The sequence below is a fragment of the Anguilla anguilla genome, chromosome 10 (assembly GCF_013347855.1).
Source record: "Anguilla anguilla isolate fAngAng1 chromosome 10, fAngAng1.pri, whole genome shotgun sequence".
NCBI lineage: Eukaryota > Metazoa > Chordata > Actinopteri > Anguilliformes > Anguillidae > Anguilla > Anguilla anguilla.
The window spans coordinates 19,883,656-19,907,307 of record NC_049210.1 but is presented as its reverse complement, the minus strand read 5'-3'; the positions used below and the strand labels follow the sequence as shown (position 1 = coordinate 19,907,307).

The 23,652-nt window shown below is 42.1% G+C and overlaps 1 protein-coding gene across 27 annotated transcripts in view; it reads left to right on the top strand.

Moving 5' to 3' along the window:
* The first annotated feature begins 338 nt into the window (after positions 1 to 338).
* The window catches only part of cacna1ba (calcium channel, voltage-dependent, N type, alpha 1B subunit, a), a 186,704-nt gene continuing 163,390 nt past the window's right edge, over positions 339 to 23,652 (top strand). For all 27 annotated transcript variants that reach the window (XM_035378855.1, XM_035378856.1, XM_035378857.1 and 24 more), the window contains exons 1-3: positions 339 to 2,379; positions 6,344 to 6,449; positions 15,365 to 15,504. In XM_035378855.1, coding sequence (XP_035234746.1) covers positions 2,117 to 2,379; positions 6,344 to 6,449; positions 15,365 to 15,504 — 509 coding nt within the window. In that variant the 5' untranslated portion in view covers positions 339 to 2,116. The remainder of the gene's footprint in view (positions 2,380 to 6,343; positions 6,450 to 15,364; positions 15,505 to 23,652) is intronic.

Below are 23,652 nucleotides of genomic sequence, written 5' to 3'. Positions count from 1 at the left end.
ACAATCTTGAATACTTTAATGATTGTATCAGCACTTCCCTGGATCAAATGGTAGGTTGTATTTAACGTGTCTACCCTGACCGCATATCCCCCGAGACCAACCTTTTACGCGACAAGGGCAAATATGAGAATTCACCTTTTGGAATACATTTTTAGAAGAGTGGTACTGTGCCAATTCCTCTGAACTCCAAGTGAATGAATATCAGTCGTATAATACAGTTAAATGGATGTGTGCAATATAAAAGGAGAGTAGGACGAAGTTCACAAGAAGAATGTTGTACGAAGAATATGCGTTCTTGGGGAAATTGTGGCGCTAGCTTTCTGGTGTGTGTGTGTGTGTATATACCTGCCTTCAGCGTTGCTGGGGGAGCGTAATTTGGCTCCCTAGTTGCAAACGACAGTGAAAGTGCCGCGAAGTTCAGAGGGGGGGGAAATGGGTGTGTTGTACCAACATTTTGGGGGGGAAATGAGTGACGGATCTAATGTCATCCACTCCATGGCGTCCCCTTTCGTTTAATGAACCTCGTTTATCATTTCAATTATATTTATTATATGGTTGCTGTCATGCATGCAGTGACATTTTGGCTCAGAAGTTCAATTACGCACTGTCGTAGTCGTTAATTAGAAAAGGCTATGCAAAAGCTCATTGACAGTAATGAATAATAAAAACCAAGCGCACATAAATCGTGCTCCGGTCCGCAAATGTACATGAACTTTTTTGGAGCTGGTATAACAAACGAAAACAAAGACATTTCCTCCAGATGGTGGCCTATTTTCATTAACGAACGAATATAATGATTTTTTTACATTCTTAAAGATTGTCAGTATAACAGAAGCAGCAATTAAAATATCATTTTGAGCCGCGACCTTATATGTCCGACATGATATCCTTATTTAAACGTTCACGAATGAATTATATAAACGAAGAAAACATGCTTAAAGGGGTACATTTTGGTCAAGAAATCGTTTGTTGAAGCATCATTTCACACCGGAACAGACCATTGAAATGCCTCCTCTGACATCCCTTTCACAGGCTAATTCATGCGCAGCTTTTACAATTTACCCCACCCCACCCCCTCTAGCAGAGATCCGCTCCTCAAGAAGAGGAAGTGAAGAACGCATAGAACTGCAACGTCTCTATTGATTGCAAAGGAGCCTAGAGATTTTTACAGAAACGTCTGCTGACTCTGCTCGCGTGAAGCGCACCACGGGGAGAAGTCAGGGGAAAACACCAGCCGTGGTCCGCCGAAAAGCGATTAAAATAGCCACAGCTAAATTGTTCACAAGAAGCAACAGAGTTTTTTTTTTTTCTTTTTTTTTTTCTTTTCCGCAAAACGATGGGGCTACAGTAACGGTACAGGTGGGGCTACCGATTGGCTCATTTTAGTCACATGCATTGATTCATAAGGACCAGGAGCAATAGGAACTAGTTACATTTATATTGCTAGCTGGTGAACGAGAAACAAACCGGGAAGTAGAAATCCTGGCGTTTTTCCCCCTTGTGTTTTAATTATGTGGATAAGAACGGGATGGATGAATGAGACCCCCGATTTTCCCTCTTATTTGTTTGGGGAAAAGCCAAAAGACGCTGCAACGGGGAAGGAATTATCATCTGATGGAGTCTTTGTTTAGTTCTTTTAATTTTTTGCTAGGTAGTTATTTCCGCAGTCTGAATTCCAGACACGTTTCGCCAGCGTCTTTTTAATTCGAATGTTTTCCCTTTTGTCGCATGACATGTATTGTGGACCACTAACCTGGAATGAATTTATCACCATTCTGCAGCTTGAAGCGCACCTTGCGGGGATTGTGTAACGTTCGAATTTAAACTTTTTTTTTAAACAAAAAATTCCACCTGCCACTTGGAAGACGGAACATGCGGAAAGGATGGGATTAAACCAGATTGGAGGAAAACTCATTTCATAAATTAAGAACAAAACAAAAATATTTAACAATTATTTCAGTGATTCGTTCAAGAGACTATTGGCTGCTCCACACACAGGCAACACACACCGATGCACAGTCGAAACTGGGATAACAGTGTGTGTTGTGATGCTTCTTCTCTCCGTTATATCTGATGCCAGTTTGGATTTTTGCTCTCGGATCTATAAGTTTCTAGAATGGCCCGCTTTGGAGACGATCCACCAGCCCGCTATGGAGGCGGTAGTCCAGCTGGGGCAGGGAGAGGGGCAAGCCGGCAGGGAGGCCCCCCGGGCGGCCAGAGGATGTTCAAGCAATCGAATATGGCACAAAGAGCGAGGACAATGGCCATTTATAACCCAATACCCGTCAAACAGAACTGTTTCACAGTCAACCGGTCCCTTTTCATCTTCAGTGAAGACAATATCATACGAAAATACGCAAAGAGAATAAACGAATGGCCATATCCTTTGTGTTATTACCAATTACAATATGTGTGGTGTCACCTAATCTCAAGCTTTTTTATAAACGTTTTTAGTTAATTTTGAAATTATATGTGGTGTTCGTGTCTTAGCGCTGAATTAATAAGAAATATACTTTACACGTGATTCATGGTGTTGTCTACCCTTCCAGTGTGACGTATGAACAGGGGTGCAGCTGACCAAGTTTGTTAAATAACTGTATCCTGGCAAGTCGGTTAACACGGCTATGTCTTGTCCAGCAAAAAATTGTCTGACAGTTTCCTGGTCATCGTAAACCAATTTCTCGCTAATTAACGGACAACCAATAGCTTGTATGATTTCAGGAAACCGGGACGTCTTGTCTGGGTGTTGTCTTGCAGCTGGTATATAAATTTGCTTCATAAGGCTAGTGTAAGTTAAAGACACCGCTGTTGTGGTGTTGAAAACGGAGGTTGGAAAGTCTCATTAAAATGACAGGATTAACATTCGTTTAAACTCGGGTGATAAGAAAGTGAACAGCGCGGCGAAAGCTACAATTTAATGGGCTGTGTAAAGAGGACATGTATTATGCATGCTTTTTATTTCTTCCCTTAAAGTGCCATAGATGTGGTCACGATACATCTCATCCCAGCATTAGGCAGAGTGTGTTCGATTCTTTTGCCGTCTTTGTACTGTAGCGAGTCCCAAGGGAAGCTGTTGTTTTCTTTTCATATCAAATCACTGCTGTATCGATCCCCTTTGTATCAGGCAGCGGGTCTACGGTCGCTCCTAGCAACCAAGACAGTTTTGCGTAGTACCGACACTGACGCTCCGCCCCCTGTAGCTGCTTTGGAGCACAAATGCAGAATGCATCCTATACATGATTTCCACGTATGTTTGAGTCCATCTAGACTGCCACCCCTAAGGTCTTAATGTTTCGATACATTAAAAAACAGCAAATATAAAAATGTATAGGTCTATAATGTATTGTTATGGTCATTCTATAACGTGGCTAAATTTGATTTAAGATGCTCTAAAGACGATACACATTGCCAAGCACTCGCTCAGAATGGTATACACTTTAATCAATACGTGCGAGTAAGCTATCATAATACAAATGCACGGTGCGATGTTTAACTTTGGAACGGAAGATTGATGCTTTCGGACCAGCTGAGAAGTAGTCTATAAATTGACATATTAGAATGCAGCGGGGCATGAACAACTTGTTTTTAGGCAGTAAATCTATTAAGTTAGTGCCAATTGCTAGAATATTCTTTCGCTCCACAGTAACCATTAGCCTATTGTGAACCGAAAATAAAAGCTAAACAAATCGCTAGCTGTGCCAAAACGACATATCCGATATGTACGCACATATGATATGAATTCAGTTAAACATTAACGAATGGATTAACTATGTCGCCTCGTGTTTCAAGTGAAGTTCCTGATACAAACGGTGCGCAGAAACGCATTACTGCAACTTCCGTATTTCCATCGTGAGCGCGTCACTCAGCCCGTATTCCTTGCAGCAAAGACTCTCTCCAGGGTCCTGAACTCACCGACGCGCCTGAGTCTCGCCAAACAAAAATACCAAGATGGAGCGTGATAATCTTGATTAGTTAATGAATGCAACCACAGAATTTTCTGTATGCGTGTCGGACGAAAAAATCTTTCCCAGTGAAAAACACTGATTTCGTGTACCGTCAAAAAACATATTTATTTGATGCCCACTGCAGCTGAATCAGCACAACCCAATAGATCTTTCGGTTGATAAATTCATTCTTAAACAGTCTTCATTCGCGGGTGGTTAAACATTTAGTAGTACATTTGCAGATATCTACGCCATTAAAGGTGCTACCCAGCTCTGTTTTACAGACAATCTCTTAACTGGTCAAAGGATCCATCAGGTTAGTCGGTTTTTTACTTGCCATTTGGGTTTTATTTCATGCAACAAAAAACCTCAGCACGTGCCATTAGCGCGCGAAGTGTCGTCGTCCATCGTGAGCTCTCTCTGTCAAAAAAAACAAAAAAACAAAAAAAAAACAAACCCGTACTGCGTTGAAGGTTCTGAGCTGTGATAGTCAGATATGCGTGCATTTTAATTCAAACCCCCTGGAAGCTATGTCACACATCTGATGTGGTCTCAGTGTGTACGTTTTTGTGCAGTTAAAAAAAAAAAAAAAAAAAAGTACAAGCTAGTCACTTTCTGACTGTTGATGCTTGGTATGTCCTTTAACATGACTCTTTAGTAAACTATAATTCGTCCTAGTGCTGAAATTATCTACAAATAATAATCCCCAAATCTCAATTCAGATGCAGATGTAGCCAGTGTGCAGATTTTATTGATCCATCATGAGTCATCATAAAAAATTGTTTTGATATGAGAGCTGTATGTTGATTTTTCCATCCAAAAATGTTTTGGCATTTCTAATAATTCATTCCTATGTTAATTGTTATTACTGAGGAATATGGAATTATGTCATTAATTATAAAATGCTTCATGACAGATCTGATCTAAGTAATCTCTTGGCATGTGGAATTTTTATTTGTGGGTTCAACACTAGTCTTGGAAGTTGGAACCCAGATGGTCAGATCTCCACAGACCTCAGATTCTCAAGCCTTTCCATTTGGGAGTAGTAATTAATTCTGCATCCTTGGGCATGCCAGAGATGTGGCAGTTCAGACACTTATTATATTTTCAAGGAAATTTCATGATGGCATACTTTTTCATAGTTTGAGTCACCACCTTCACTTTAGACTAACCTAAGATAATGTAATGAATTGCAGTTTATTGGTGATATCTTGAAAGCGTGCTGGTGTAAAGGTATACACTTGTGAGAAGGGAAGAAAAATATGAGATGGTCATGTGTAAGAGGAGGCTAAATATACTTTGTTTGCACATTTATACAAGGCAATAGACCTGCAGCTGTGGTGACTTTGAAGTACAGGTAGTAAAGCCAGGACAGTTGGGCCCACTCATTCCCTCACTTTTTTGTTTTGTTTTCCTGAACCAATCAGGAAAAGACAATTGAGCTGTTACCAGCTGGCACCTGTCAAACACATAGAAGTGTGCATTAGCAGCATGATAGCATTTTATATTAAGACCACATTAATTGACCATTTCTCACACACCCTGTTCATATTGTTGCACTTTATTAGCATTGGTAGTTTTACAATGCCTTTTATGGAGATTAATGAATTGATTTACGGTACATGTTTTAAAGTTGACACATCTCATTCCTTATAAACTTTATAATGTTCTTCTGAATTCCCATGCAATGTCAATTAATACTACAAAGCATTAGCCAACTCATTTTGCAGTGTCTATCTTAAAGTAATTCGTATTGAGCGAGTGACATCTACTTTAGGACAGGCAATGCGATGAACGTTAATCATATATTTTAATAATGCATTGAGTAATGGTTAATTAAAACGATGCATGTCACTAAGTCCCCCTGCCGAATGGGGTTGGCCTGATCTACCTCGCACAGCACCGCAAGTACCAGTTGTGTGAAAACGAAAAACTATAAACAGCAATAACCTAACCTTCCAGGGACCACAAAACAAAAGGGACAGGATAGCGGAGGTGATTCAAAACGAGAGAGAGAGAGGGAGAGAGACAGACAAGAGATACAGAGTGGCTGAGAACACGCAGGTACTTTGATAGCAGTGACAGTGTTGTGATAAAGGAATGCTGCACAGATAAGTATGATGAAATGCTGGTTGCAACACAAAGGCTTTCCCTTAAAGTATCGAATGTATGAAGATACAATGTTTAGTCCATGAAATCATCGTTCAGCTTGAAATGTGGTGCAAAATAAGGTTTTATTTCAATATTTTTTGTTTCTGTAAAGTGTAAGTATTTTGCTAAAAATGAACAGTATGTGCTCTTATCATGATCAGTCGAATACTCTAATTGTTTGTGTGGTTGTAGATGATGTTTTACAGCACTTCACTGCTACTGTTGGCCTTCCTTGACCTACTCCATACTCCATTTGAGTACATGATCCTCGCCACCATCATAGCGAACTGCATTGTCCTGGCTCTGGAGCAGCACCTACCGGCTAATGACAAGACCCCTATGTCCGAGAGGCTGGTAAGTGCCTTTAAATGTATAAATCTTCTCGCTTTCATAAAAATGGCTAAAAGTGCCTTATTATTGTTGTTGCTGTTAACTACACAGAAGTATTGACTATTTCATGATTATTCACGCTATTTCAGTTAACACATTGACATATTGGAGGGAGTTGGTGCACAGTAGCTGAAATTTCTAAATAAACAAGGAAGCCAGTCCTTTGGCTCTTGAGAATTCACTTTCAGAGCTTTCTACAAGAATTCTGTCAGTCACGGTGGTGCTGGGCTGTTCTGAATGGGAAGTGGTATGAAAGTAGGTGGTTATTGGCATAAACATTTTTTTTTGTTTTTCTGAACAAACAAAATAAGTACAATGGGGTATAAATAAATGGCAAACAGTCCAACGGGCTTGGTTCAGTGGTGCAGTCCTCCTTTCCTAAGCATAATTGTGTGACCCAATTGTTGCTCTGGATTGCAGTTTCATTTGTATAGAAGAAAGCTAGTTTTTCCTGAAATATCTGCTATGTTTTATGAAATTCTGAAATTTCCTCTGTATTTTCAACAAGGCAAAAATCTGCTAAACATTAGAGTCATTGCTAAGTTTCCTCACCAAGAAATGAGATGTATACGAGGAAAACATTAACCAGTCTTAAGGTTATGTGTGGCAAAAGTACATTGGTTTGTAATATAAATAGACAACACTGTTAGCCAATGAAATTTACCTGTGGGTCATTTGTTGTTATCCATATTACATATGCTACTGTACCTAGCTGCCTTATTGGCAACCGGTCTCACTGGCTTTTTTATATGTAATCATTAGCTTGCTAGCTTTAGAACGACTTGTTAAATTAATCAAAGCTTGCAAAAGCATTTTTGAGAATTATCAACTATATGCATTTTCCTGTTTTTTGATATATATATATATATATATATCATGGTTTGATACTAGTTTTCAAGAACATTAACTATTATTAATGATTCTTTTCAAATTTTAAACCAATTGTTGACATTTTATCTGAGTGTTGATCCAAGTTGGAGTAATAATAATTTAAGTGTTGGAAAAAAAAAAATTAAGATAATTAGGGAAAGGGTGCCCTAGTTTGCTTTCCTGGAAGAAAACGGCCCCTATATTTCTGGGGCCACACACAGATTCCACTGGATCCATTACCACAGGCCTCTCCTCCCCACACTTGAGTGGTATGGACTAGGCCTGAAAAACCATCTACCCATCGTTGAGCACACCAGCTCACCCTCCTCCTGGATAAGCCTCAGATTTTATCTAACCACGTAACACACTCAAAGAGGCTCAGAGACAATTACATGCATATTTAATTCCCATTTTTTTCAAGTTGGCCTTGCCCCCTAGACCTTTTTTCTCAAAATGAATACTCATTGACTGAGCAGTAAATGATCAGTCAGACCCCATTGTATTGGAATATTATGGATTTCAGGGTTGTACCTGGGCCTTCTTATAAGCTGTACACAACCATTTATAATATTTGTTTACACAGGTACTTATAGTACCAAAGAAGCTGTCCTCTGACCCTTGCATTGTATTAAAGGGGCAACTGTTGTTGGTTCGTACCAACCTTGCAACGTGCTTGTCCAAGTTTGAACTTCAGCAAGAGTGTGAATCATGCTCTAGGGGGTCCTGCTGAACCTTTCCCTTGCCAGAAGGGTTGTACTTTGCTTCTGCAGCAGCTACCTTTGTTGGTCCAGAAAAAAGATGCCAAAACTGCCCTAAACTGTCTTGCTTGCATCTGTGAACAGAGCAAAAGATAACAGGAAATCTTCTAATGTAAAAAGTAGTGCTTCCAACAAGCTCCTCTTCAACCTGAGGAAGGCCAGCTCTTGTGCCTCTAACACCCATTTACCCCAGTTATCTACACACTGAGCTGGCATGCGTTTTAGATCTACTCCACAGCAAGCAGTTCAAAGGGGAATGCTGTATGTGCAGTAATGATGTGAATAGCTTTCATTTGCTTTGTTTCAAAGGTGAATACCAGACTTACAGTACAAGTCTCTTGCAATATAATGTTCATCAGAAGAAAATATAAAATATAAAGTAGAGAGCAAATTTTTTTTTTCCCACAAGAACGAGGCTTGAGTTTTTTCAGAGCCTTACTGTTATTCTGTGAGCAATTGCAGAACTGAGAGCTAGAACTGCTCACAAGAATACACCACACTTATACCAAATCCGCAGCATTGCCTATGTACTGGGGCAGCATATCCAACTGACCAGTCTGAGCTGATTAGGAAGTCTACCCCACAGAGGGATTCACCTTGAACGCAATTTCCAAGAGGACTGTACAAGCATCAAAACCAGAGAAGGACACTATTATATCATCTAAATTCTGGACCCCAGGCAGCTTAGTCTCTGAGAAGTTCCTGGGGCAGTACCAAACCCCATTATTATACTGCTGTATTCAAAATGGCCCATAAGCGTGACAAATACAGACTTCTCTTTATCAGCTGGAAGAACGGCAACCAGCCATGTGCTAAGTCTAGCTAGGAAAGGATAGTTGATTTTTTTCAGTAAGGCTAAGGACTCTTCTATACAAGGGAGGGGATAGGCATTTTTCCCAGTAAATGAAAGGTGCCATTCTTCCTTTTCACTAGAACAATATGTGTGACCCACGGGATAACTCATGCTGTTCAGAAGACCCTGGACCTCCGAATATAGCTATGGAGGGATACAACAATCTTTAACATGCGTCAGTGTCACCATAATCTTCATAAAACACAATCATATTTTTTTGCAGGAGATTGATCTTGCTACACTGCCCTGTGTTTTTGATCCAATAGTACCTATAGTCTAAGGATGTAGTATCTATAGTCTAAGGACAAACTCATCAAGTGTTTGCATGTTGTCAGTTAGACAAATGTGAAATTAGATTCCAACCTTACCTTAACATGCCAACCTTACCTTAACAGGCTGGATCTACCAAGCCAACAATAACGTGATCTGGAAAAATACTGTCATCTATAGTTACACCTCTGTTTTGAAGAGTAGTTTAAAAAAAAAAAGTGCCATGGAAAATGCTCTCTTGGGCCTTTTTTGTGTACAGGTTAAAAAAACTGTGATTGATTTCTTGTGATACGCTTTCTCGTGTCACAAGAAATTGATTTGCTTAGTTGTTCGATGTTCCTATGATGCTGACGCCTGAATTTCAAGTTTAGCTTTGCGCTCCTAATTGCCAATTAGCACAATTCTGAAATGTGATGATGGGCAAATATTAAATATTGTGTTTTAAATTTTGAGCCATTCTTGAAGTGCGATATTCTGATCAGGTTGCCTCAATTTTTGGATGCCCTCATCATAAAGGAAAACTTGAAATGGACCCTATTTTGGTTGAATGTTGAATGTTGAATATTTGGAGCTGACTACTGACCACAGAAGACTGTTTGAGAGAGTGTGAAGTAACAGATTCTCAGATTTTACTATAGGGTATTTTTATACACCTTATATATTGGTTTCACCATGCACAAATTACAGCACTCTTTATGCATACCCCCCCCCCCCCCCCCCCATTTCAAGGCATCATAATATTTTGGACAAATGGCTTCAGATCAGATGCATTCAGTTGCTTCCTTAATGCAGTTGTAAGAGAGCTTTTAGTACATAGTCTTGATTCTAGGCTTTTGATTCCCTTTGGATTCTGTTATGGGTCTTTGTCAACAGTCAGAGACATAGGCCAAACCTTAGGCTTACCAAAATCAACTGTTTGGAACATCATTAAGAAGAAAAAGGCACAGATGAGCTCAGTTATTGAAAATGGCCTAGTAGGCTAAGGAAGACCTCTGCAGTTGATGACCGAAGAATTCTCACCATAATGAAAAAAAAACTCCCAAACACCTATCCGACCGATCATGAACACTCTTCAGGAGGCAGGTGTGGGTGTATCAGTGACTACTACCCATAGAAGACCTCGCGAGCACAACTGCAGAGGCTACACTGGAAGATGCAAACCTCCAGTTAGCAGCAAAAACAGGACAGCCAGGTTAAATTTTGCTAAGTAGTACCTAAAAGAGCCTGCAGAGTGCTGGAAACGGTTTTGTGGACAGAAGAGACCAAGATTCACTTGTATCAGGGTGATAGCAAGAGCAAAGTGTGGAGACCAAAAAGAACCGCCCAAGATCCAAAGCACCCCTCCCTCATTCGTGAAACGTCATAGTGGGGGTGTTATGGTTTGACCATGTATGACTGCCACAGCTCTGCCTTACTTGTCTTCATTGATGATGTAACTGCTAGCAGTAGCAGAATGAATTCTGAAGTGTACAGAAGCAGTTCGAGCAAATGCCTCCAAACTCATTGGACGGTGCTTCATCCTACAGCAAGACAGTGATCCCAAACATATTGCTAAAGCAACAAAGGTGTTTTTTAAAGCCAAAAACTGGAAAGTTCTTGACTGGCCAAGTCATTCACCCAAGGTTAATCTAATTGCATAAGTGCTATAATGTCTACATGGTGAAAACGAGATGTGTAAAAATACCCTTTAATAAAAGCTGAGCATCTGAATTTTAACTACATGTGAATTGTTTGATTACGAATCTAAAATTGTGGAGTGCAGAGCTATATTAAGAAAAAATGTGTCCTTCTCCAAAAAATATGAAGCTTGCTGTATATATACAGTATGTGCGTGCAGTATATCAAAGCATAACAACTCTATGGCCCCTTGTACCAGTTTAAATAACCATTCCAACAGAAGTATTCAAATTATGTGTTTTACTGTTACCTTATGCACACACCCACACCCGCATGTATGCTGTGTGTGCCTCATTAGTTAGCATCAGGAGAGGAAAGCATGGTGATATTTCTCTGGCAGGCATATACCGTTTATCTCCTTTTTATGCTGTTCATAGCATAACTAGCTGTGCTTTTACACAGGTATCCCGTTGATTTCCCTCTGATTACGGTCTACTCTTGAAGCTGTCCACCCAATCCTCTTGTAGACTCCCAACATGAAAGGGGAAAATCTGGGAACCATCCTGCACAATCAGACAGGCCAAGCAGGTGGTGGACTGGCCCTTTTTAATAGGGACGGGGCTTCCCAGATCAGAAAACGCCTTCTTGATGGTAAATGGTAAATGGACTGCATTTATATAGCGCTTTTATCCAAAGCGCTTTCCAATTGATGCCTCTCATTCGCCAGAGCAGTTAGGGGTTAGGTGTCTTGCTCAAGGACACTTCGACATGCCCAGGGCGGGGTTTGAACCGACAACCCTCCGACTGCCAGACAATCGGTCTTACCTCCTGTGCTATGTCGCCCCTATGGGTTAATTTAAGCGGCTTGATAAGCAGCGCAAGGTGGTGAAAATGAGGAGGCATCGCTCGCCGCGTTCTGCGGTGAGAACAGATTCTGACCTTGTCGCCTCGTCGCCACTCTGTTTCCCACTACAAACCAAATGCAATTTCAGACATCCGTAGTGAGAACCCTTTTCCGGAAAGGGGCCACGTGGTGCTTTAGTAGGTCAGTAGTCTTTGATGCCACGGAAACATGATCACTGAAGGGGAGGGTTTCCTGGGAGTCTGTATTTTGCCTCTGTTTTTGGCTCCCCAACATCAAACTGAGACTCCAGAGAAAATATATTAATAAGTCATGAGCTTTTTTAGAAGCATGTATTATGGATGGTACTAGGCCTCAAATCTGTCATCATTAATTGATTCTCTTTTTATTTTTATCTCCTTTTCGTAGTACATGGTTACATAAAGCGCCTTACTTTTGTCTTGCATGTAGGGGACTGTAACATAATTGGCCTGTGTTACTGCTGGTGACTACCATGACAATAGTTTCGTTAGATTTGCATTACCGAGAAGGAATCAGTCGGCACATAGAGCAACTCTGGCTTAATTGCTGTGCTGGACCTTTTAAAAGCTGCCCAAAAATGATTTGTCGCAGGTGCATTAGACTAGCCAAATCATTACAAATAGGCAAACAACTTAAGTCAGTAAAAACATTGTCTATGGCTGCCAAAGTATAACAAAAATAACGGTATTTAAAACTATGATAAATATAATTAGCCCCAAGGTCCACTCATGGTTATCATTTAGACTAAAATGTCATCTTCCTGCACACCGTATCTGTTCTTTGTATTCATCAGGTCTTCATGCAGATGCATGAGGTGTGCCTTTTTTACACAAATAGACATAGGTGGGATGTTACCTTTACTTTTTGAGGTGAATTATTCAGAAAATATCAGACTCATAGTCACTATGAATTTGGAATGAATTTGCCACCACACACAAGATCCATGTCGATACTCTGACAATACACTATTATATGACGTATATTAATGTGTCCTTGTATATCAGAATATGTTTAAGTTTTTTGTAATGTCATTCTTGGTGTCTAAGTTTAGCAAGCTGGTTTGAATTTTGGTTTGTTTTTGTTTTTTATTCATTCAATGCAATGAGTTATTCTAGCTGGTTGAAAGGCCAGTTGTCAATCTACTAGAACAAGAGGGTGTGGCTTTGCAGCTGCAGGACATGATGTGGAATGCTCAATCACGTATGTCAATACTTGACACGTGTCACAGAGCATGTCAAATTGAACAGTCTGGCTGGTCTTCCCCTTTAATTTTCATTATGTGTTGAGTAACCACAAACAATTTAGAAAATCTAATTGAGTCATTTTTTTTCTTGAACTTGGAAGCTGTCATGTCAGAGGACTGTAGTGAAAATAATGAGCAAAGTAGCTGTTAATTTGCTTTACTTATTCCATGTGGACTTCCAGAAAGAGGTGCTTTCTTGCCACACCATGCACAAAACTCCTTCATCCCAGACATTCACCCGAAACACATGGCTGCAACAATGTCTGCCAGTTTAACCTGAGAAGAAGCGGCTTTGCACTGCTGCTATAAAACTGAGAAGACAAAAATAGATGCAAAAGGACTGTAGGTGGCAGACTCCAAGGTTATTGGGTGGTGAAAGAGGAGACCGGTGTGGAGAGTATATTATTCCAGAAGGTATTGGGAGTGTTAATTTGTAAGATTGCGTTAGTTGCTTTCCTTCAATGGGGTCAGCTCTTAAAGTGCCTTTACATGTCTGCAATTGATTTTTAAACCTCTGCTTCATTTTTATTCTTTTGTAGTATATTGATTTCTACTTTTTATGATTTATTCCGCAATTTCTGGTAGGGGCTATGCCTAGGAACCCCTTTAACTGGTCAAACGGCATGGAGACAATAATTTGTGCATTAATATTTTATGGTTACATGTATATGAAAGAGAATGTTTGACACTGTTACACAAAATAAAGCCAACACCTCATGCATTTACTATAGGGAAAGTGGTAAAAGAAGCATGCAGGAAATATGCACTTTAAGGGATTTCTGTACTTGGAAATTGATTTATTCAGGTATTGTGTAGCTTGTTCCTATCCTGTATTGTTTTAGCAATGTGTGCATCATGGGTATAATAGTGCAACATACAAGAAGCGGATTGCAGAGAATAATTTGTAAGCAGGGGAATTAGAGCAAGGCTTTTATCTCATTTGCTGACATAGATTGCTCATGGGAACTGTGGCTTGTTTAGTGAAATGAGTTCGTTTGCAGCGTGGACTTGCAGGAAGGGAAGAGAGGCAATTTGAGTCTTCATTGCCGGAGAGGCGTGGCTTATCTGCTTGTCTGGGTGTGAGATCTCCAGGAAGTGGCGTGCCTTTAAGGTCTCTTCAGGAAGGGTGGAGGTCTGTGAGTGAGCTCTTCATGAAGGACCGAGCCCTATTTTTATTCGTGAGATCTCTTCGGCAAGGAGTAGGACCTGTTAATGCCTGTATGAGTGAGCTCTCCAGGAAGGGGTGGGTGCCTGTGTCTGCTGGTGAGCGAAGGCTATAGTGTGACTGCACCATATGTGCCAGGGGACCCATTAAACTGATGCTACCATTAAAAAAAAACATGCCGTTTCTATCGCAGTTTAAGGGATTCCCTGGTGCCCCAGCAAAAATTCACGGTTTGGACCCCAAAAGTCCACCCATCATCCCCATTCTAATTGGCCAAATAAATCCTTCCCCGACTCAGTTTACGGCATGTGATGGAGGGTTTCAGGAAAACGGCTGCTACGCTTTGGAAGTCGTCGACGTCGTTCACTTCTCTCAGCAAAGTGCTTCTGGAGCCACGGGAGGGGATGGGAGGCTGTGTATGAATGCGGTTCATTAGCCAAGGCCCCAGGCTCTCTCTGTCTGCGAGCAAGGGGCTGGGAACCGACAGGGGATCCCCTCAGATGAGCAGAAGAAGAAGCGATCTGCACATTTTCACAGTGGCTTCATGTCCCACCTGTGCCAGCTGTTTGGCATCAGATCAGGCTTGCTGCTATTTCTCTGGTCAAGTGTGCTTCCGTTCAACTGCTCGCATATTAGATTAGATTTCGGCGCAGGTGATTCGACTGTTGCCTTTACTTCTTTTGTTTCAGTCTTATGTATATCTCAGATATTCAGAGAGATTACATCGGAGGGTCAGTTTTTTTATGGCTGTCCAAAGCTCTGCTGTTCCTAAGATTTCTCGCCTCTGACACACCTAGGTCTCTGCCCACTAACTCACATTTACAGACAATCTATTCCGTCCCCCTTTGAGGTTTTGTTCTTATTACCGCATGGTAATGTCATTTTAAAAAATGTATTTCTGGTGAAGTCTGTAAGTGAAGATATAAAAAAGTTAATTGTTACATTGATAGTTGCATTGTCTCCATCTCCCGGCAAGTAATTCCCTGCTGCTTTAGATGCATCTGGTTAAATTCTGTGTTCCTTTTTCTCTCTGTTCTTCTCTCAAAGCCAAATTGAAGCTCATTCCATGGCCCTTATGGCGCATGGTGGGAGACAGAGAAAAGAGTGCTCTTTTATTCTTCCTCTCTCTCTAGTTCTCTGCGACCCGATTGTCCTTCATGGTTAATTTTCTCCGCTCTTCCCCTCCAACCAAAAATCTAATCCCTCTTCCCTCCCCGCAGGACGACACGGAGCCCTACTTTATTGGAATATTTTGTTTTGAAGCCGGCATAAAGATCATCGCCCTGGGGTTCACGCTGCACAAAGGCTCCTACCTCCGAAACGGCTGGAACGTGATGGATTTTGTGGTGGTCCTGACCGGGTGAGTCCTAGGGGAAACTGTTCATGTGACCGCGTGGGTGACTGCGCAAACCTAGATTGCCTTAAGGAAAGAGCATTCATAATCAGTCAATCGGTAGGCCTGACTGGATTACACTGTTTCTTGTTACGCCTGCTGCATTTGACTGGCAGAAAGTGTTGGATGCAGCAGAGTGGGAAATATCTCAAGACTTCATCAAAAAACATGAGGTAGTTCATGGATCAGAACTATAGACAAGCCACGGAGAGGCAAAAAAAGTTGATTGAAAATGGGAAATGCACATAGATGCAACTTGTCAGACATGGCCTATGAACGAAACAGGAAAGATAGGGTTTGGTGCCTTGGATTATTTCGCTCTATAGGAAATCTTGGACTACATAGAGTTTGCCTTCTATGCCGTTAAGACATCGCAGTTGTCTGACTAGTGTCCTGCATTCACAATTAGCAAAGCTGTCTGTGGCTAACGTGTAGCTAAAACAAAATGGTGATCTGTTCTTGAATGTTAATGTTTTTTTTTGTTTTATGAAACATTGTGGAGCTACACGCACCTCTGCTAGGTCTCTGGCTGAGAGATGGATGCTATGATGTAATTGGATGTTGGGACAGGTCAGCCATGATGGAGGTGTTTTGCATGTGGGTGTTTATTATTATTGGGCTTATGCCAAAATAAATTATTCAGTGCTTTGTATTTGTTGACACGCGTGTAATCAAAGGTATCCTCAGCGTGAGCATCTTAATTAGTGAGATGTTTGATTTAAATGAGATCAGTCATGGCCAAAGTAACAATCTAACGACTTACTGTCTGTGGAATGTTTTATGTGGAGTGATTATGACCATATATTACCAGTAACAGGCAGGGTGGGCTAAAACAAACTCATCATGAAACTTTGTACGATATGAAAAAGCAGGTTTGTGAAATGAGAGGCTGCACCACAGAAACGGACGAAGGCGCTGAGATGTCGGAGAGAGAAAAGGTTTCTGAATAGGCCGGAGAGTGAAGTCAGGGCTGAATGAACAGAGGCATGATTTGCGTTACGCGTCGATTGCTGAAAATTGGTCAGCCTTTTCGTATCGATGAATGAGTGAATCAATGGACACAGGGTGCATCTGTAAAGGAGGTGGATGCTGTGGATTTTGCTGCCCTCACTGTCTGCACAGTGCAGCTAAATACTTAGCGTAGCCAAGCCGAGGAAATGTAATGGCGCTCTCGTCCTGGCTCTAGGGGAGTGACATCACCTTCTCTTGGGGCATCTTGTACTCATGAGTATCAAAGATACCAAAGATTCTGGGCTCTACTACTTAGGATTCATGTAGTAATTGTCATTGTGATAAAAAAATAATAACAACGATAATAACAATAATAATAATAATAATAATAATAATAATAATGTAAACATCCAATGAGGTACTGACACATCACAAAAATAACATATGCCATTACAATGCTGCAGATTTGTTCTTAAAACCACACAGAGCAGAGTGCAGTGTGCCTAGCCCCTGTTGGCTGGGGGGCTCATGCATCTCCGGTAGCTGTAACAAAGATTGGGTCCTGTTGTGCCTATTCAGACTTGCAGGGTATATTTGATTTTGCAGGAAAGCGCACGAGAACATTATCATTATAAGGTTATCCTTTATAAAACTACACTAACCACCCCCCTCCTCTCCCTGAAATACAGTACGAGGGAGGCAGGCAGCGACAATCCTGTATAAGGAAATCATCCAGTTGGCTAAGTTTATGATATCCTTCTGATGCCATGGATTTGCTGTTTAGTATTTCCCCTTGTGACTCATAAAAAGTGCATCACCCCAACTGCTGTGTGGGCCACTGAGAGCATTGTCACGGCAGCACATCACAGGAAGACAGACGTTACTTTCAAAGGCCTTCAGAAAAATTGGATGAATTCGACATGACTCCTTGCCAACCAGCTTTCATGTTGTTATTCTACCTTGTTGCTCTTGTTGCTGTGGCTGCTGTTGTTGCCTGTCTTTGGTGGTGATACATTGTATCGTTGTTTTTCGGATTCCTGCTTTTCAAGGACCGCTCCTTCTAAAGTTAGATTCATTGCGTAATGTAATGTGTGTGTGTGTGTGTGTGTGTGTGCGCATGTGTATGTATATACTGTATATATAATATGCACATGAAATACATGTGATGTGTGTGCGTGTGCGCGCATTTGTTTGTGTGTGTGTGTGTGTGTGTATTTAAAGGATGTGCAGAGCTGACACCGTATCTGTATCGAATAGAAAAAGTTGAGCAAGAGAAAATGTCAATTTGCACTATATGTCTCTTCCTCCGGTTGCATGTGTCTCCACTGCAGACCTGCCCCTTAGTCCCTACTGCAGTAGAACCACTGAGATTTGAGCCCATCAAGAATGGGGGTAGTTTTGAATATTTAGAATGTGTGTGTGTGTGCGTGTGCATGTGTGTGTGTATGTATACCTGCATATGTATATGTACTGTACAATGTCACTGAATTCCTACATAAGGAATCTTTGGGAAGGATGACTTCAAAGGATAGAGAGAAGGAGGAATGTGGCTGAAAAGAGGTGGAGGAGTCAGGGTAGCATGGGATCAGGGAGGTGACAAAACATAATGAAGAGGAGGAGTGTTGGCTCCTGCTCCCCAGGTAACAGGCGACCTGTGGAAACAGCTAGGGAAAGGTGTGAGAGGGAAGAGGGGCTTAACGTTGCATTGGCTCCTTCATCAGCGTGCAGCGGCTGCCTGGGTGATAATAAGGTCACATGATGAATACGGCAACGGGACCTTCCCCAAACGATAAGCCCATCCCACCTCCCCTCCCCCTACCCCTCCCACTCCCGAACTGAACCGTTAAAAAAATGCCGGTGCGATCTTCCCAGCGAAGGTTGCCGATGGGGAGTTGCCTGGCTCCTGCGGTGGTGCTGTACCTGACGGTGGTGAGCTTTATTTAGCCGGTCCTGGGAGACTTACGTCAGCCTGCAGGCATCGTTGCATGAGCCCCGGCCTCATCAGGCACAACAGCGGTGAGGGCATGGTCACCAGTCCTGCACACGGTACACTGTCAAACGGTGCCTAGTACCCGTAAACCGTAAAAGGTCAAGTGTAAATCTAATCTAATAGAGTTCTGTGAGGCTAATATGATTTACTCTATTGGAGCTTATTTAACACTGCGCATTTCACTGTTTCTGTTGGTTTAAGGTGCTTTTGTATTCTTTTGACTCCTTTCGTTATTTTTTTGCAAACGTGCATTGGTTGGATTAGTGGGTGTGGCTTATGACGCATCTTTATTCCTCCGGGTTGGTTTGCGCGTCAGGCGGGCGGTTTGGTAACTTCCTGCAGGGCGGGGCTTCGCCAATGGGTGGCGTGGCCTCTGCCCTCCTGGTTGCGCTCTTACGCGCAACAAAATCGATGTTTTCTGTCTCTCTGCAAGAAATGGTACAACCTCCCTCCATCTCTAATTTATGTCAAATTATATTATTAATGAAGGTTCTACAGCGGTGGAAAAATAGAATATTTAACAGCAAGCTCGGTGTATGACGCTGTTCGCCTATCTATTCTTTATAAGATCTTTATAAGTCAACCTAGCATGTCGTTTTTTTTTATCAGATGTGTTTTGACAGTGGTCTGCGGCCTCTGTGGAAACAGCTAAGCTTAATTGAGGAGGATGAGCTCAGATGCGTCCAGGGGGATTATGGGGCAGGTAAATGGGGCCAGAGTCATTACGGCAGAGTGACGAAGATGCTCGCCGCCAACACCCTCTTGGCGAGAACCTGGGGCTGTTGACGTGTCGTCAGTTCCTCCCCTCGGAACCCGGGGTTCCTCCTGCGCCGTACAGAGTGACGCACCGCGCGCTTCGCCCCGGCGTGTTTGTGTATACAGCGGAACAGCAGGGCAGAGCAGGGCAGAGCAGAGCAGCTTGATTGAATTGGAGCCGGGCGTCCAGACGTCCTAACTGCGTTTTAGCCCCGCCCACCCCTGAAGCTCCTGGTAATGGCATCGCGGCGATTTGAGTGACGCCACGGCTCTTAGAGCGGCGTGTTCCCGCGCGCACGCGCCGAAGAGCCTCGCCAGTTTACGGCCACCCCCATTTCTCCCCGCGTCGCTATGGAAACACTCGCGGCGTTTCGAAAAGTTCCTCTCCTGGCTGGCGGGGGAAAGACAAACGGACAGCCAGATGGGCACGGACCACAGATCAATAGTGCCTGTTTGATTTGGGAAAATTGATGTAATTGATGGGTAAAAATCCAATTCTGCTGGCGCGGTGCTGAATCTGTTTTCGCAGATGAGGGACGTGATTTGTTAAGGGGACAGTTTAACGAATGACGACTGTGATGCGTTTGTCTTGCTGATGACCTTTTTTGGAATGAAATTTCCGACAAATCGCTTTTGTGAACTTTTAGTTTAGCCACCTGACGCTAGAATTGTGGTTTTTAGTAAGTTACCCCAGTTCTTGCAGCAGTTACTCCCAGTACTATGTACAGTATGATCATGCTAAATGATGAATGTATGATAGGCTGCTACAAAGAATTGATATTGAATTCATATTCTCGTGCCATTGAAGTAGGTTTTGATATTTTTCAGAAGCTATGGATTCAAAGGGTCCCACCTATCTCTCAAACTGACTGTCTGCTGGCCCATAAGACAAAAGTCCTTAATTTGAAAGTTCCACCCAGCTGTCTTTAGCTAATTTGATATGCTGCTTTTTCAAGGAAAAGGCCTCAGATTATTTTGTCCCCAAAGGCAACGTCAGACCTTTATTCAGTCCCAATCAGACAATACAAGTTGCTAATAAGAGTATAAATCTCCTGTTCTCTGTGCCCAGATCAATAATATATTGAGCCAGGGAAACTGCTGTGCAGCTCTCTAGAAAAAACAACAAAATCAAAATGTAGAGGTCCAGTAGAACATTTTAGTAAAATATACTATATATATCTTAAAAACTGTAGGATGAGTTGGGTCTGAAAGGACTAGAATAATAATAAGAAATAAAGTCTGGAAATAGAGTCTGGAGAGGAACAAGTTTTCTTACTGAAAAAGGATGTGCTTGCTTTCTTGCTTTGGGGTACCAGTGTATCGATAGTATGTGCTTATGTATGGATATTTTGCTCTTCATGGTAGATTCTGTGTCTCAGAAGGCATCAGATAGTGTCTCTTTTGGATCTATATCTTTATCTGAAGTAGGCTTACAATGCCTGAAGAGTTCTGTCGGTGTTTTTCATTTTGTAATCTGAGACAGGCCTAGTTTGTATCGATCCAGACTCTAGGTATTATTATTATTATTTGCTGTCTGCCAGATCATTCAGAAACAGTTGAGGAACAGCTCTCAAACCTCATTCTACCTCACAGAAGACACTGTGGGATCCAATAGTTTTTGTCTACTTTTTATCCATCGAAACACATGCTCATAACATCTTGGTTTGCAGATGCATATGCTGGTGGGCTTCTTGTTTGCTGAAGGGAGGATTAACACCAGGTTAACCCAAATGCATGAAAGGTTTGGCAGTAAAACATTTTCATAGAAGTCAATGCATACTGTATTCAGATGGTGCTCATGTAAGCTTGCATTATTTTAGGTACAAGGGCAACAAAAATGCTCCCCATATCTTCTAATTACACATGCATACACACACACACACACACACACACACGCGCATTTATGCACACACACACACTCTCACAGGCACATGCACACACACACACACATACTCTCACTGGGCACACACACGTACTTATGCGTGCACACACACAGATACACACAAACACTCAGACAAACACACGCATGCACACAAACACACATACACATATATACACACACAGAAACCCACACACACACTCACACGTGTACACACAGACACACAGACACACACTCACACTCTCACGCACACACTCACAGACACACACACACGCACTGCCTTAGTCTCTGGCTGTCTCCGTCCGTGTGTGTGTGTGTGTGTGTGTGTGTCTCAGCGCTGCGCCACTGTGTCTCAGCTCTGACGCTCAGAGCCCTCCTCTGCCAATAACAGTAACCGGCATGGTGGCGCCCCCTGACACTGCCGCTAAACAAATAGATTCTGCCGAGGTTGCGACACCCGGCCGCGCTTCTTTGTTCTATTCACACGTCTCCGGGGGAGTGACGGCTTCACGCTGCAGTCGCGCTGGACCCTCAGTCCGTGCTTTTCTCCTTCCGCCATGGCCTGTCACTCGCTTGTTTAAATGTAAATGAACATCTGGGGGCCTTTGGGATTCCACGGTAGCTGAGAAGAGGGTGCAGGCGCATGCGCACAGAACTTAGGGCTGCAGCAGCTGGTCTGTGCGCAGGGCTATATGTCGCTGATTGGGCACATTGGGCCTTGCAGCATTTGGCCTGGGGTGCTGGGGGGGGGGAAACTGGAACGTAGCTTTACATTGTGACATTGCTGGAGCATGCTTTGTATGTAACGGGTCTGTCGACGTGCATAAATATGCATGTGCAAGTGTGCACGCGTGCCTCTGTATATGTGTGTGTTTGTGTGTGTGTGCGCACATGCTTATGTTTTTATTCATTTTTTTTTTTGCAAATGAATAGAGATGATATCTCAATGTCAGAAGGCTGTGATTGATGACCCCCTCTTCAGTGACTGATGTACATTTTGTGGCTTTTTTGTTGTTCGTATGACCTCACTTCATGGCTGAGGGATTAGGTTGACTCTCAGAGTAATGGGTAGAGCATTTTGAGTAATGGGGGATTTTCGTTGTTATGTTATTTTATTTTCCCTCCGCGGTGTTCCACCTGCACAGCTCTGTGCACCCCTGTAACACTTCAGTTTGGGGTGCTTTGCAGCCCGAGCATCGCTATTTCACAATGATAACCTCCTTCCTCAAATTTCATCAGGAAAAAGCTAAGGAAGCTAAGGAAGATTGCTGTAAAGGGTAGAATAATAATAATAAATAATATTAATAAATTAGAATAATAATGAAATGATAAGAATGATAATAATAATAAAGAAATATTAAAGAATAATAAATACTGTTGGTGCAAAAGAACAAAAAGGGCTCGTATTTGAGCTTTGTATCATTCTGCTTGTTGACAATAAAAACCTTGTGGAAACAGATGCTTTTTTTCCCCCCACACTGTTACCTTCTTTGCCTATCACCTGCCTCTTGGTGCACAGAACCAGGCACGTGTTCTCAGCAGAGAAGGTGCTTTGTCTGCGGTGGCTAGTTTTCCTTCTCACTGAGCCGCGAGAATGATGTGTGTGTGAGACCGAGTAGGCGTTGGGCGGGGGGTTGGCAAGTAAATGCCACCCAATTAGCAGACGATCCGTGAGCTCACACTCATACAGTAGCACCTGTTCCAGAGCCAATACCAAGAGCAGGTGTTCTTTTGTTATTGTTCTCACTCTCTTCCTCCTCCTGTGGTAACAGTAGTAACGGCACCCGACCTTATGGTGTTTGTGTGACACACAGAGCCGTGATTATTCCTCTACAGTTATATCAGGGAGACGGAGCTTCTCTCCATGAGCAAAACAGCCACACCACCCCACTGACATCCTCATAATGGGGTTTTACTTGGTAGCAGTTTGTTTGTTTTTATGAAGAATCTTGACGTAACTAGCCAGTGCCGACGTACTTTTTTTATATAATCACAAATAATTGGCAGGATTCAGTCAAATACACTTAGGCCTGGATTCCGTTGCAGATAAATACAAATGAAATGATTCCGCTTCACAGACATGGTTTGGTGAGCTAATTCTGGTGATTAGTCAAATTTGTATGAAGCAGGAAAAACAATGATTGTTTGCTGTGGTTTAGTACAAGATAATCTACTGCTTATTTACCTTTCATGCTTAAAACCCAACTGCAACTACATATGATTTTGGCCACGTGATAAACCCGTGTTAATCCCTTGGTGCATATTATCTTTTGTCCCAATTCCAAGACATCTTGATATATTTCTCAAGTTCAAATATATTGCTGCACCCGAGAGGAGATTATGTTTATCTTTTTATCACAGGATCTTTTTAGCATGGTTGGCTTCAGTGGGTTTCAAGGAAGGACTTTTGACTTGGTCTTTCAGAGGTAATGGGTGTAATGAATGTCGAGCCATTACTATCCTGTATATATCTATACATGAACTAAACCACATATTTCAATAGAAGCTAAATGTAACTCTTAAAATGTAAATTCCCCTT